This window comes from Pogoniulus pusillus, chromosome 10 (assembly GCF_015220805.1).
Source record: "Pogoniulus pusillus isolate bPogPus1 chromosome 10, bPogPus1.pri, whole genome shotgun sequence".
In the NCBI taxonomy this organism is placed as follows: Eukaryota; Metazoa; Chordata; class Aves; order Piciformes; family Lybiidae; genus Pogoniulus; species Pogoniulus pusillus.
This window is the reverse complement of record NC_087273.1, coordinates 7,409,077-7,424,922: the sequence shown is the minus strand read 5'-3', so window position 1 is coordinate 7,424,922 and position 15,846 is coordinate 7,409,077. Positions and strand designations below refer to the sequence as shown.

General features: G+C 52.0%; 1 protein-coding gene across 1 annotated transcript; it reads left to right on the top strand.

Annotated features, from left to right (window-relative positions):
• The first annotated feature begins 581 nt into the window (after positions 1–581).
• On the top strand, positions 582–15,029 carry DCK (deoxycytidine kinase). The gene is made up of 7 exons (XM_064150396.1): positions 582–726; positions 3,397–3,515; positions 4,912–5,105; positions 7,380–7,527; positions 9,005–9,120; positions 10,095–10,194; positions 14,558–15,029. The coding sequence occupies exons 1-7, from the start codon at positions 657–659 to the stop codon at positions 14,582–14,584; spliced, it is 774 nt and encodes a 257-aa protein (XP_064006466.1). The 5' UTR covers positions 582–656; the 3' UTR covers positions 14,585–15,029.
• Positions 15,030–15,846: the final 817 nt, after the last annotated feature.

The following is a 15,846-nucleotide window of genomic DNA, read 5'->3' as shown; positions in this document are numbered from 1 at the left end:
GGCGGCGCCGGAGGAGCCCTCCGCGCGCGCCAAATTCGAAGGGGCGGGGCCCGGCGCGCGCCTTGCGGCCGTTAGCGGCTGCGCGTGCGGCTGTCGGCTCCGGCCCCGCTGCCAGCCCCGGCCCCGTCCCCTCCGCACCGGCCCCGCTGCCAGCCCCGGCCCCGTCCCCTCCGCACCGGCCCCGCTGCCAGCCCCGGCCCCGTCCCCTCCGCACCGGCCCCGCTGCCAGCCCCGGCCCCGTCCCCTCCGCACCGGCCCCGCTGCCAGCCCCGGCCCCCTCCGCTCCGCTCCGGCCCCGCTGCCAGCCTCGGCCCCGCTGCCAGCCTCGGCCCCGTCCGCTCCGGCCCCCTCCGCTCCGGCCCCGCTGCCAGCCTCGGCCCCGTCCGCTTCGGCCCCCTCCGCTCCGGCCCCGCTGCCAGCCTCGGCCCCGTCCGCTCCGGCCCCGCTGCCAGCCTCGGCCCCGTCCGCTCCGGCCCCCTCCGCTCCGGCCCCGCTGCCAGCCTCGGCCCCGTCTGCACCGGCCCCCTCCGCACCGGCCCCGCTGCCAGCCTCGGCCCCGTCCGCTCCGGCCCTCTCCGCTCCGGCCCCGCTGTCAGCCTCGGCCCCGTCCGCTCCGGTGCCGCTGCCAGCGCCGCTCCCTGGGCCTCGCCTCCGCCATGGCGGCGCCGCAGACGCGCGGGCTGCAGCAGAGCCGGATCAAGAAGATCGCCGTGGAGGGCAATATCGGTAGGTCGGGGCTGTCGCCGCACCGGGAGGCCGAAGGACGGGGGCAGAGAGAGGCGGGCTCGGCAGGGGCCGGTGGTCAGAGGCAGCGCCGCACTCACAGGAGGCCGAGGCCGGGTCGCGTTCCGCCTCTTGTCCCCAGTGACAAGCGATAGGGCGAGGGGAAACGGCCTCAGGTTGCCCCGGGGAAGGCTTGGGTTGGACGCGAACAGTTTCTTCCCCACAAGGGCTGCCGAGCCCTGGTGCAGACTGCCCAGGGGAGTCCCCATCCCTGGAGGCGTTTCCAAGCCGTGGAGCTGCGGTTGGGTGGTGACCTGGCAGTGCTGGCCGGACTCGACGTTGTCAGTCTTTTCCAATCTAAACGATTCTGGGTCCCTCCTGCCCTGGCGATCTGGGCACTGCCACAAAGATTTCTCTTGCCTTGACCTGTTTAAAAGGCTTTTCATGGGGTTAGGAGGTGGAAAGCAGCTAGGTGAGCGGTGCTGGGTGAGCAAGCCAACTAATAACGGCACAAGCTTCATGCTGGCGCCATAATGAATGCGATAAAAGCGATGAGACTTAGGGGAGGAAGCTCTGAGCAATCCAGATCTAGCTGAGGATGCTGCAGGGGAGTTGGGCTGGACAACCTTTAAAGGTCTTTCCAACCAAAACCAGTCTGTGAATCTGTGGAAGGGAAAAGCTTTCTCTTGCACTCCTTAACTTACTCACCTTGTGAAACAGGCATCGGAGTCCTGGATGAGACTTCTCTTTTCCTGCAGCAGATGAATGATTCCTGTGCTGTAAGAATGGAATCATAGAATGGTTTGGATTGGAAGGGACTTGAAACCCTCACTTGTCTCTTACCCTTTCTTTCCTCACTCTTTGCTTTCCCTTGGCATTTACTGTTGTCATTGCTTCCTTTCCTGGTTTTCCTTCCTAAAGCAGTGAAGGACAACTGCCACTTCATGCTGAGTGTCTCCAAAACTTGGGGTTCTAATGGCAACCATAACATCCTGGAACTTAGCTAACTGATTTGGGCTGAGCCATCTCATCGTTCTGGTGAAGTCAGCTCTTAGTGTCGTGAGGTACAACATGACAAAGATGAGCTCACCTGCTCTGTTCAGCATAGAATGGTTTAGGTTGGAAGGCACCTCGAGGATCATCCAGTTCCAACCCCCTGCCATAGGCAGGGACACCTCTCACTAGAACAGGTTGCACAAGGCCTCCTCCAACCTGGCCTTGAACACCTTTTGATGATCTCTGGCACACGATAACCTCAGAGCCATCCTTGTCACCACATCAAAAGTGTATGGGTGTGGGAGCCTCCTTCATGGGCCTTGAGACCAGAGTTGTGTGGCAGTTCAAGAACAGCATTTGAGTCACTAACTCACTGAAGTGTCTCTTTCTACAACTGAAGTTATAGAGGAAGATAAGGTCTCTCCTGAGCCTTCTTCTCCCCAGGTGAAACAACTCCCAATTCCATAGCATGCTGGTATGTAGTGTGAGATTTTATATGTCATAACTTAACCTTTCATTTGAAGTTGTAGAGAAAGATAAGGTCTTTCCTGAGCCTTCTTCTCCCCAGGTGAAACAACTCCCATTTCCATAGCATGCTGGTATGTAGTGTGAGATTTTATATGTCATAACTTAACCTTTCATTTGAAGTTGTAGAGAAAGAAAAGGTCTCTCCTGAGACTTCTTCTCCCTGGGTGAAACAACTCCCAACTCTGGGGACTGAGTGCCTGGAAAGCAGCCAGGAAGAAAGGGACCTGGGGGTCCTGGTAGAGAGTAGCTGAAGATGAGGCAGCAGAGTGTCCAGGTGGCCAAGAGAGCCAATGGCATCCTGGCCTGCATCAGGAATGGTGTGGCCAGCAGGACAAGGGAGGTTATTCTGCCCCTGTACTCAACACTGGTCAGGCCACAGGTTGAGTGCTGTGTCCAGTTCTGGGCCCCTCAATTCAAGAGAGATGTTGAGGTGCTGGAAGGTGTCCAGAGAAGGGCAACAAAGCTGGGGAGGGGCCTGGAGCACAGCCCTGTGAGGAGAGGCTGAGGGAGTTGGGGGTGTGCAGCCTGGAGAAGAGGAGGCTCAGGGCAGAGCTCATTGCTGCCTACAGCTACCTGAAGGGAGGCTGTAGCCAGGTGGGATTGGTCTCTTCTTCCAGGCAACCAGCAACAGAAGAAGGGGACACAGCCACAAGCTGTGGCAGGGGAGGTCTAGGCTGGATGTTAGGAGGAAGTTGTTGTCAGAGAGAGTGATTGGCATTGGAATGGGCTGTCCAGGGAGGTGGTGGAGTTGCTGTCCCTGGAGGTGTTGAAGCAAAGCCTGGCTGAGGCATTTAGTGCCATGGTCTGGTTGACTGGGCAGGGCTGGGTGCTAGGTTGGACTGGATGAGCTTGGAGGTCTCTTACAACCTGGTTCATTCTGTGATTCTATGCTGCTATGTAGTGTGAGATTTTGGATGTCACAACTTAACCTTTCATTTTAGTTGTAGCTCATGTTACCACTTGCTTCAGCTGTCCCATACCTGTCCAGTCACAAACTCTGAGCAGCATGTGGAGATTCTGGACATGCTGTCAGTGTGACTAACAACAGTTAGTTGTCACTAACTGTGCTTCAGTTAGTTGACACTAACTACACTTCAGTGAGTTGTGCTGTGGGGTTTTCACTGTTTTTCTCCCCAAATGCTTCTGCAGCCGCAGGGAAATCGACCTTTGTGAGTCTTCTCAAGCAAGCTGATGAGGAGTGGGAGGTTGTTCCAGAGCCTTTGGCCAGGTGGTGCAATGTTCAGCAGAACTCTGAAGAGGATCATGAGGTAAGGCAGCAGAAATGAAACTTTGCAGGCAAGAGAACAATCCCAGCCAAATGTTCTTCTGATTTCCACCGTGCTTGACAGATAGCAGCAGTTTTGCACAGCATTCCAGGTCCTGTTTCCCACTTCTCTTAGTGGTTGGTAGAATAACCCTCACCCAGCATCAGGTTGGAGATGATCAAAGCAGCAAAAGCCTCTTCTAGTTTACTGATTAAAGCAAGAGGTGGAAAAAGAGAGGGAAAAGTCTCTGTTAGCTGTGGTGAGCTAACCAAGTGAGAGCAGAGGGTTGCCCAGGTGTCCTGGAAGGTCTCCTCTAAGATGTCCAGGAAATAATGAACCACTGCTGAATCATAGACAGGGCTCTTTGTTTTCTTGGAAGGTCTCCTCTAAGGTGTCCAGGAAATAATGAACCACTGCTGAATCATAGACAGGGCTCTTTTTTTCTGTCAGCTACCTGCAGTTCTGTTGGCAATCCAGCTGCTACCTCATGGCCAAAGTCATCAAAAGCAGCTTTTGGTGAACTGTAGAAGATTGTTCTTTCTAGACCTGGTAATAAAGTAGAGATATTATGGTCAATCAAATGTCAACTTTTAATGGCAATGTCTTGTTCCTAACTTCCTCTCTGCTACATTTTGTCAGAGTTGGAGAGCTCTCTTCTTTAGTTCTTTCTTCATGATATGAAGTAAACCCAGACTGAAGTCTTTTCTTCTAAGAACTGGGTTAATGAGGTGGTTTAAGGGATATGACCTTCAAGTGATGGACTTTTACTTCAGTGTGGTGTGTGTGATGACCCCAGGCAGCAGCTAAGGACCCACACAAGCACCAGCTGAGCCCCCCCAGCAGAGCAGAGGAGAGTCTCAGAGTACCAGGTTGAAAGGGACCCCAAGTACCATCTGGTCAAACCTTTCTAGGTCACAGTCTAGTTGAAATGAGCTGTCCCAGCAGCCTGTCAACCTGAGGCTTAAAACTGATTGGTGTAGGGGACTCTGCTTCCCCTGGCAGATGATTCCAATGTCTGACTGTGCTTATGGTGTTAGATGTTCTTCTGGAGTCCTAATGGGCACCTCCCCAGCAGTGACTTGTCCCCATCACCCCTTCTCTTCTACACTCCTGGTGCATCTTGTGAAAAGGGAGTTTGCATCCTCCTGGTACCCACCCTTTATGTGCTGGAATGGTGTAATAAGATGTCCTCTGAGCCTTCTCTTCTCAAGATTGAAGAGAGTAGGAGCAAAACAAGCAAAACAATATATGGATTGATGTCAAGACAGCTTAGTGAGCAAGTGGGAGGGGATAAGAACGTGATGCAGAGACCCTTGATTACCTCTAGGGAGCAGAGCAGTTGCGGTTTCCCTCGGTCACGCAGTGTCTCAGCAGGTGTGTGTGTGTGTGTGTTGAGCAGGAGCTGACCGAGTCGCAGAAGAGCGGCGGCAACGTGCTGCGGCTGCTGTACGAGAGGCCGGAGCGCTGGGCCTTCACCTTCCAGCAGTACGCCTGCCTCAGCAGGACCCGCGCCCAGCTGGCCGCCCTGCAGGGCAGCCTCGGCCGCCTGCGCAGCCCTGTCCTCTTCTTCGACCGCTCCGTCTACAGCGACAGGTGCGTGCAGGCACAGAATCGGCCAGGCTGGAAGAGACCTCCAAGCTCAGCCAGCCCAACCTAGCACCCAGCCCTGCCCAGTCAACCAGACCATGGCACTAAGTGCCTCAGCCAGGCTTGGCTTCAACACCTCCACGGATGGTGACTCCACCACCTCCCTGAGCTGCCCATTCCAATGCCAATCACTCTCTCTAGGAAGAACTTCTTCCTAACATCCATTCCACCCCTTGAGTGCTGTGTTCAGTTCTGGGCCCCCCAGTTTAGGAGGGACACTGAGATGCTTGAGCGTGTCCAGAGAAGGGCGACGAGGCTGGGGAGAGGCCTTGAGCACAGCCCTACGAGGAGAGGCTGAGGGAGCTGGGATTGGTTAGCCTGGAGAAGAGGAGGCTCAGGGGTGACCTTATTGCTGTCTACAACTACCTGAGGGGTGGTTGTGGCCAGGAGGAGGTTGCTCTCTTCTCTCAGGTGGCCAGCACCAGAACAAGAGGACACAGCCTCAGGCTGCGCCAGGGGAGATTTAGGCTGGAGGTGAGGAGAAAGTTCTTCACTGAGAGAGTCATTGGACACTGGAATGGGCTGCCCGGGGAGGTGGTGGAGTCGTCGTCCCTGGGGCTGTTCAAGGCAGGATTGGACGTGGCACTTGGTGCCATGGTCTGGCCTTGAGCTCTGTGGTAAAGGGTTGGACTTGATCTGTGAGGTCTCTTCCAACCTTGGTGATACTGTGATACTGTGATTCCTCGGCACAACTTGAGACTGTGTCCCCTTGTTCTATTGCTGGTTGCCTGGGAGAAGAGACCAACCCCACCTGGCTACAGCCTCCCTTCAGGTAGTTGTAGGCAGCAATGAGGTCACCCCTGAGCCTCTTCTTCTGCAGGCTGCACACCCCCAGCTCCCTCAGCCTCTCCTCATAGGGTTTGTGCTCCAGGCCCCTCACCGGCTTTGTTGCCCTCCTATGGACACCTTCCAGCACCTCAACATCTCTTGAATTGAGGAGCCCAGAACTGGGCACAGCACTCAAGCTGTGGCTTGAGCAGTGCTGAGTACAGGGGAAGAATAACCTCCCTTGTCCTGCTGGCCACACTGCTCCTGATGCAGGCCAGGATGCCATTGGCTCTCTTGGCCACCTGGGCACACTGCTGCCTCATCTTCAGCTACTATCTATCAGTCACCCCGCAGCGTGCAGCTGCCTCTGGAGAGCATCCCTCCAACCCCTGCTGGAGCAGCATCGCCTAGGGCAGGTCGCACGGGAGCCTGGCCAGCTGGGCTTTGGAAGTCTGCAGAGAAGGAGGCTCCACAGTCTCTGGGCATCCTGCTCCAGGCCTCCAGCACCCTCACAGCAAAGCACTTTCTCCACACGTTGAGAACTTCCAGCTTGTACCCACTGTCCTATCACTGGGACCACCAAAAAGTGCCTGACCTCTTCTCGATGCCCATTCTGCAGCTGTTTATAGACATTGATAAGGTCTTATCTCGGCCTTCTCCACATTAACCATCCCCAAGTGTCTCAAACTTTCCTCATCAAAAGGATGTTCCAGTTCCTTCAGCATCTTTGTAGCCTCTGCTGGACTTTCTCCAGCAGATTCTCTTGAACTAGGGAGCCCAAAAATGGACATGATATTCTAGGTATGGTCTCAGCAAGACAGCAGAGGGCAGAGCAGACTTCCCTCAAGTGAAGATCAAAGTTCTTTGAAGTCGAGTGCAGGAGTAAGTAAAAAGCAGAGCAGGACTGAGTATTGTACCTCATTTTGTCATCGTTTTGATACAGGATCAGAGGATCAGTCTGGTTGGAAAAGACCTCTGAAAGTTCAGAGTAGAACCACAAAGCTGCTGAAGGCAGTGGAACATCTCTCTCTGAGGACAGACTGAGGGAGCTGGGGTTTGGAGCTTGGAGCAGAGGAGCCTGAGGGTGACCTCATTCATGCTGATAAAGATGTGCAGGGCAGTGTCAGGAGGACAGAACCAGGCTCTGCTCAGGGATGTCCAGTGACAGGACAAGGGGTAATGGGTGCCAGCTGGAGCAGAGGAGGTGCCACAGGAGCAGAAGGGAAAGTTTTGTCACTGTGAGGGTGCTGGAGCCCTGGAACAGGCTGCCCAGAGAGGTTGTGGAGTCTCTTTCTCTGGAGACATTCCAAAGCCACCTGGATGTGTTCTGGTGTGACCTGTCCTGGCAGGAGGGTTGGACTGGATGTTCTCTGGAGGTCTCTTCCAACCCCTACCACTCTGTGATTGCTGTGCTCCAGCTGATTTGTGCCTACACCCCACCTCTGTTGGCAGATACATCTTTGCAAGCAGCCTGTATGAGTCTGGGTGCCTGAATGCAGCCGAGTGGGCCATCTACCAGCAGTGGCACGACTGGCTGAACAAGCAGTTTGGGCAGAGCCTGGCACTGGATGGAATCATTTATCTCAGAGCCACTCCCCAGGTGAGGAATAAAACATAGACAGGACAGATGATGAGAGCAGTCCTATTGTGCTTTGCCTCTAAGTGGGATCTTTGGAATTGTTAGTGTTGCAGACCTTTCTTCTGCTAAAAGAGTGACATACTGAAGGGAGCCTGCAGGAGGGCTGCAGAGGGACTGCTCATCTGGGTGTCTAGAGACAGCACAAGGTGGAGTGGTTTGAAGCTGAGGGAGAGCAGAGTTGGACTGGATGTAAGGAGGAAGTTCTTCACTGTGAGGCTGGTGAGACTCTGGAATAGGCTGCCAAGGGAGGCTGTGGCTGCCTCCTCCCTGGGAATGTTCAAGGCCAGGTTGGATGAGGCCTTGCACACCCTGGGCTAGTGGGAGGTGTCCCTGCCTGTGGTGGAGAGGTTGGAGCAGATGATCTTTGAGAGATCCCTTCCAACCCGACCTCTTCTGTGCAGTGAGCTTCAGTGAGGTGACACTGCTGTGTCACTGCATATCACTGTACCTTTGTGTAGTGGATTGCTTGGAGCAGCTCAGGCAAAAGAACAATTGAGAGCTGCAGTCTCAGAGTCTTGAGCTGGCCTTGATCTCCCTAATAGCCCCGGTGGCTGGTGCTCAGCTCAGTTTGCAGTAACCCCCTGAAGACTGCAATAGTTGGGTTATGACTAATAACAGCCTGGAAACACTTAAAGAATCTCCTCCACAATGTAGGCTGTGTGCTTTGTAACTGAGAGGGGATGAGGAGGCTTTTCTAATTACAAAACCAAGGCACAACAATAGCAGAGCAGAAAGCCAAAGGCTTTCTGACAGTGCTTTGATCTTTGAGCATCTCTGCTCTTTGAAAAGGAGAGAGCAACATCATGAATAGATCTGGGTGTACAGGAGCAGGAGGAAAACATAGGAGAGCTCTAATTGCAGTAATTAGCTTGCAGGTCACGTCCATGCTTCCTTCCTCACCACTCTGATGCTTTCAGCTTTGTTATTGGTGTCAACAACTGCACTGTAACATGCTGAGACTTCCTCTGAGGGCTTTCTTTTGCCTCTTCTGGTCACAAACCCAGATTTAAATTACAAATCCACCAGTTGTAAACAGCTTTGGTTGGCTTGTTATTGAGGCTTTGGATGCCTTCAGGACAGGAACAATTGATTTATTACACTTAAAAAGTGGGTTTCTAAGAGCCAGCAATACATCATCAGGTGTTGAAATGCTTGCCTGCCAGGTGGGTATTTCTGTGCTCTTTTGGTGCAATGCACTGGTACCCCCTTTAATAAAGAGCTTAGCCTTCTGGTGGAGCAACTGGGCTGCATTTCCTTGGGTCCCCTGTGTGCAATCTGGGGGGTTCCATGGCATGATAAGACAGCACCTGAATATTCATCAAGCACAGCAGGAAGGGTTGGCTAAAAAAGCTTCACCAAACTTGACTCCTTTTCTAGGTTTGGAGGAAGAACCAATTGTGGTTTTTCATCTTTCCTTTTCAATCTCTTTTACCTTTAGAAATGCTTAAACAGGATGTACCTGCGTGGAAGAGAAGAGGAGCAAGAGATTCCCATTGAGTATTTGGAGAAGCTTCACTCCAAACATGAAAGTTGGCTCCAGCACAGGGGGCTGCGGTAAGGTTTGCTTCGAGGTGACTCTGTGAGGATGTTCCCTAATGCTTTTTCCCACCAGCAAAACCTCAGCTTTTCCTGTCAGATGGAAACTCCAGGAATGTTTCCTTAGTAGCATTGGCTTTACAGCATGTTCATTATTGCTAGGACATGCCACATGCCTTCAGCTCTCCTCCTAGAGCTCTGAGTAGCTGAGGCTTCAGCTGAGCTGATTTTAATACTCAGATGAATTTACAATCATAGAATTGTTTGGCCTGGAAAAGTCCAACCATCAGCTCAGTACCACCCTGGCCACCAAACTGTATCCCCAAGAGCCATGGCCATGCTTTCCTTGAACCCCTCCAGGGATGAGGACTCCACTACCTAAAAAGTCCAACCATCAGCCCAGTACCACCTTGGCCACCAAACTGTGTTCCCAAGAGCCATGGCCATGCTTTTCTTGAAGCCCTCCAGGAATGGGGACTCTACCACCTGAAAAATCCAACTATCAGCCCAATACCACAGTGGCCACCAAACTGTGTCCCCAAGAGCCATGGCCATGCTTTCCTTGAACCCCTCCAGGGATGAGGACTCCACTACCTGAAAAGTCCAACCATCAGCTCAGTACCACCCTGGCCACCAAACTGTGTTCCCAAGAGCCATGGCCATGCTTTCCTTGAACCCCTCCAGGGATGGGGACTCCACCACCTCCCTGGGCAGTCTGTTCCAATCCCTGACCACTCTTGCAGCAAAGTGTTGCTGATCTCCAGCCTAACCCTTAGGCCATATAATGTGTGTTGCTGTGGGAACAGCATGTTCAAGAATCAGTAATAGCTCCTGGGAGCCACACTGGGAGTTCAAGCTGCTTTCTATCCTAAATTCATGTCTGTGATTGATATCTGCAGCTCTCATGGGATTCTTAACGATGAAATTACTGACAGAGACTGGAATCATGTCTGAGTTTCCACCTAATGTTGCCTTTGCTCCTGTCCCAACAGAACAGATGTGGAGTATCTCCAAAGAATACCTATTTTAACACTGGATGTTGATGAAGACTTCCAGGGCAACAAGGACAGGTGTGATGACCTGATTGAGAAGGTAACATTCCACAGGCAGAACAAACCCATCACTTGGTGCCAGTGTGTCAGAATGAACTCAGGATACTTCCTGCCTCTCCAAGTGCAGCACTCTTTGAAGTCAGACTAGGCTTAGAACCCATGGTTGTTCTTGTTATTCCCACCATAAGTTTTCCATAAGTGAATTCTAGGTGTGGATACCTGAGGCACAGTATTAGGTGTGGAGTTGTCCAGCCTAGTCACTGACAGAGCTGTGCTGTCACAATGCCCTACCATGCCCACAGCACATAGAAGAGTGACTTGACTGAACCTGCAGTTCAGCTGTGACCTCCTGATGCACTGTTTTAGGTTTTGCAGCTTATTTCTATCTAAACAAAGGAGTCTCTGGGCTGTATCCTCTCCTCTGTGTCACTCCAGCTAGTGCAAATAGGGATCCTGTGCTCTAAAAATATCCCTCACTGTATAATCAGCCTTCTGAAGTATTTAAGTCAAGATAATGAACTCTCTCCTACCCTGCAGCAAGGCTCCTTGATTTTGAGTCTTGTTTATTCAATCGAATTAAAGTTGTGTTTATTGAAATGTTATTCAAAAAGCCTTCTCCAAAGCAGTGGTCTGAAACTTCAGAGAGTATTTTACAATTCTGCCTTTCTACTGAGCTTAAAACACAATGCAGAACACTTTCTGCTGGGCAGAGGCCAATGGGATGGGATTTAAAAGGCCAAGTGCAGGGTTCTACACTTTGGCCACAACAAACAGCACTGGGACAGAGTGGCTGAAAGCAGCCAGGAAGAAAGGGCCCTGGGGGTGCTGGTAGAGAGTAGCTGAAGATGAGGCAGCAGTGTGCCCAGGTGGCCAAGAGAGCCAGTGGCATCCTGGCCTGCATCAGGAGCAGTGTGGCCAACAGGGCAAGGGAGGTTATTCTGCCCCTGTGCTCAGCACTGCTCAGGCCACAGCTTGAGTGCTGTGTCCAGTTCTGGGCCCCTCAATTCAAGAGAGATGTTGAGGTGCTGGAAGGTGTCCAGAGAAGGGCAACGAAGCTGGTGAGGGGCCTGGAGCACAGCCCTGTGAGGAGAGGCTGAGGGAGCTGGGGGTGTGCAGCCTGGAGAAGAGGAGGCTCAGGGCAGAGCTCATTGCTGTCTGCAGCTACCTGAAGGGAGGCTGTAGCCAGGTGGGGTTGGTCTCTTCTGCCAGGCAAGGAGCAACAGAACAAGGGGACACAGTGTGAAGTTGTGCCAGGGGAGGTCTAGGCTGGATGTTAGGAGAAAGTTCTCTACAGAGAGAGTGATTGGCATTGGAATGGGCTGCCCAGGGAGGTGGTGCAGTTGCTGTCCCTGGAGGTGTTGAAGCCAAGCCTGGCTGAGGCACTTAGTGCCATGGTCTGGTTGACTGCATAGGGCTGGGTGCTAGGTTGGACTGGATGAGCTTGGAGGTCTCTTCCAACCTGGTTCATTCTGTGTGCAGAGAGCACAATGTTGGTGGCACTTCTTGCCATGTTGTGAGGCACTTAATGCCTTCTCCTGGGAAACTTGAGGCACTTAAATTTCCAGGTAGTTCAAGCCCGAAAGAAGCTAAGCTGGTTTGAAGCACAAGGCAGAGCAGAACACACTGTCCAAGAGCAGTGAGGCAGAGCAGAACAGAGGGCAGAGCAGCACACACTGAGGCAGAAGCAGCTCAAATGCTTGCAGCTTAGCTCAGTTTGTGTTATGTGCCTGAGTGCAATGACTCCTTTGGCCACAGAGATTCACCAATCAGAATGGCATTTGCAAACCTGACCCTGTTAGGTGAACCCAGGGCTTGCTCACCCTTATTTGGACAAGACACCAACAAGTACCTAAACATCTATGGGGGTACCTGTTTATCACTTTGGGAGGGTACATAATGGCCCAAGCCTTTGTTTTCCTCCACCCTTGCTTCCCCCATCAGCAGAAGGGTGGTGCAAGCCAGGACATGCTTTAGGCCTTCCATGACAATGTGATATCAAAAGTCAAGCTGAAGTTTCTCTTTGTGTTCAGAAGATGTCATCCGAGCACAAAAAGCTCCAGTAGCTATATTTTAATACATTTTTAAGCTAGGCCAAACCATCAAACATTTGAACTGCTCAGGTAATTAGCTGGTTGAATCTTGATGGGGTTCAGATGAGGACAACTTGACTTTTATTGGAGTAGCTGCAATGAGTTCCAGACCTCAGCAATGCTATCTGCTTGTTTTTCTGGTCTTTGGAGATAAATGGTTTACCTCACAAGGAAAGCAGCTTTGTCCTTTGATCTCAGTTTCTCCACTGAGAGGCAGAGCTGAAGTTCACCTGATTAAAAGCAGCCCTCCTGGTATTTGTTCTTTTGAAGCCTGTTCATGGCTGGGATGAGTGAGCATTGCAGCTGTGGAAGGAATTCCCTTCCCATCTGCACCCTGAGATAAGGCTGAGCTGGGCACCTGCAGAGATTGCAGAGGAGCTGGCTGCTGGGTAGCTGTCAGGTTAGCTGGGAGCAGCCTAAGCCCTGCTTGGCATTCCCTGAGTGTGTCCCAGAACTGCTGCACTCTTCATGAGGCTGAGTGCTGTGGCCTTGAGTGAGTCCTGTGAGCACCCAAACCCTCTCTGCTTCCTTCCACCTCTCATGCTTTCAGAGACCTCTCCTGAGGCTTCCTAGTGTCGATCCTGATGAGGTTCACCAGGCAGTATTACTGTGGCTGCTCTCCAAAGGCTTTCTCCTGATGCCTTTCCAGCTGGAGTAGTGGCCCAGCTGGGTGTTCCCTTCTCTGCATGAAGGGATTTGACCTCTTTCTCCATCTCCTTGATCCCTGAACTAGAGGGGAAGGGTCACAGCTGGAAGAGTGGGATCCAAGATCCGTTTCCATTTCACATCAGGGATTTGGACAGAACATTCACTGTGTGAGAGCCCCTGCCAAAGGAGCAATGCCATAGCCTTGTCTGTGGGGTAGTCCAGGCAGGAAATGCTCCCAGTTCAGGCTGCATCAAGCCCTCCTTCCCACCTGTTCTTACCCTTAGACTTTGAGTAATTCCTCTTTAGATTTTAGGGAGGGGAACTCAAGGGGGCAGAGGAAAGGTAGAGGTGACCAGAGGTGTGTTCTCAGCACATTGCCTTGGGTAGTGATCTGAACTTAAGGCACTGTCTTAAGTGAGCACACTTGCAAGTGTGAGCTAGCCTGCTGCTTGCCAGGATCCCAGAATTCCAGACTGCCAGTTTGGAAGGGACCCCAGGAATCATCTGTTACCTTTCTAGGCAATAGTCCACTTGAAATGAGCTGGACCAGCAGCCTGACCAGTGTAGGAGGACCCCACTGCTTCCCCAGGCAGGTGATGTCAATGTCTGACTGTGTTCATGGGGAAACATTTTCTTCTGGAGGTTCTCAGTGCTTATATCTCATGGATTTCCCACTCCAGGTTCTGGGTAACAATCTGTGGGCCAGAGAATGCTCACTTTAATTTTTAATCACTGGGGTTTTTTTTAATCACTGTTAAATTTTATTCACTCTTAGTTTTTAGGTAGCTGTAGTCATTTGAGCCACTCTTCAAACACTAGAAATGAAGCTCAGCAGTATCTCAGCTGGCAGCAATAGAACAAGAGGACACAGTCTCAAGTTGTGGCAGGGGGTGTGCAGGCTGGATGTTAGGAGGAAGTTGTTGGCAGAGAGAGTGATTGGCATTGGAATGGGCTGCCCAGGGAGGTGGTGGAGTCTCTGTCCCTGAAGGTGTTGAAGCCAAGCCTGGCTGAGGCACTTAGTGCCATGATCTGGTTGACTGGATAGGGCTGGGTGATGGGTTGGCCTGGATGAGCTTGGAGGTCTCTTCCAACCTGCTTGATTCTATGATTCTGTGATCTCTCAAGTGCTGTGGCTTTGCCTGGGTATTGTTCATCATTTGATTTGCCAGCCTCAAACGCCAAGGAACAGACTCATTAGATGTGTTGGGTTGTTTATGGGCATTAAACACCAACAGTGCTCTGGGTTGGTGTTCTCTAAAGTGGTCATTAACTTCTTTCTCTTTAGGTCAGACCTGCTTTGAAGATCATTCATGATGTAGGGTTGTAGTTTAGGATCAGGGGAGCATCCAGTGTGGCCCTGGGCAGCCTCCTCTAGTGGAGGATGTCCTTGCAGGCTGCAGGGGAGTTGGACTGGATGACCTTTGAGGTTCCTTTGCAGTGGAATCTGACTCTGTGAATGATCATCATTCCAATGCCTCTCTGTCTCTGCTGAAGAAGTTCTTGGTGGCTAAGAAATGAGACAGCTGAGCCAAAGATGATTTTCCTGAGCTCCTGTTTCTGTAGCTTGTAGCCCAGCAGAAAGCCACATCAAGGTAAATGCAGTTGCTGTCTGTTTCTGTGGCTAGATCCTGAGGTTCATTGACAACATTTCTTTCTTTTTTGCAGGTCAGAGAATTTTTGAGCACCTTATAATCCTCTTTGAAGCACAGGCAGAAGCAAACTGTCTCAAACATCTATGCAGTCCACATCTGGAGCCCAGCTTCTTTTATAGAAGGCCTGTGGAGAGGCAGGACTCAAAACCCCTCCTGATCTTCATTCTGAGGAACAATTCTTCCTGTTCACAAAGTTTGCTTATTAAATGCAGCAGCAGATCTGTTCCCTTCAGTAACAAATCCAGAAGGTACAAGAATTCTGAGAAGTGCCAAATGCTGAGCCTGTTTCTGGTCAGACCAAGAAGTTCTGGAGTCTTTAATTCTTGCTTTTTAATTTATTTCATGCCCAATGCACTTGAGTTTGGGGGGAGTCTTTAGGCCTCCTGAGGGTTATTTTAAGTGGAATTAATTTGGAATGGGTACCTCCTTGTTCTGAAGAAATAAAAAGTACAGCCCCTTTTTGATGGGGAGGGAAGTTTGATGCAGCCTGGAGTCTGGCACTGCTGTTGATACCAAATGAGTTTTGAGATCTGGTTCCCTTGTGCACTGCAAACTAGGAGGATGAGAGGATCTCTCTCTTCCTCTGCATGTTTTTTTTTCATAGAATCAGTCAGGGTTGGAAGGGACCACAAGGAGCAGCCAGTTCCAACCCCTCTGCCATGCCCAGGGACACCCTACCCTAGACCAGGCTGGCCAAAATGGGGGCAACCCATTCCAGGCTCTCACCACTCTCATGCTCAACAACTTCCTCCTCACATCCAGTCTTACTCTCCCCACCTCCAGCTTTGCTCCATTCCCCCTAGTCCTGGCACTCCCTCAGAGCCTAAAAAGTCCCTCCCCAGCTCTTTTCTAGGTCTCCTTCAGATCCTGGAAGGCCACAAGAAGGTCACCTGGGAGCCTCCTCTTCTGCAGCCTGCACAGCCCCAACTCTTTCAGTCTGTGCTCACAGCAGAGCTGCTGCAGCCCTCTGAGCATCCTCCTGGCCCTGCTCTGGACATGCTCCAGCATTTCCACATCCCTCTTGTAATGGGGGCTCCAGAGCTGGATGCAGTACTCCAGGTGGGGTCTCAGCAGAGCAGAGCAGAGGAGGAGAATCACCTCCCTGGTCCTGCTGGCCACACTTCTCCTGCTGCAGCCCAGGCTCTGGTTGGCTTTCTGGGCTGCAAGTGCACACTGCTGGCTTTTTTGGGGGGGAGTGGTTATTTTCAGTTTGCTTTGGCTTTTGTTCAAGCTTCTACTGAACCAGAGCTGTTTTGTGCTGTTGGTCAGCTCCCTTTTCCTGCAGAGCAGAACACTGGCTTG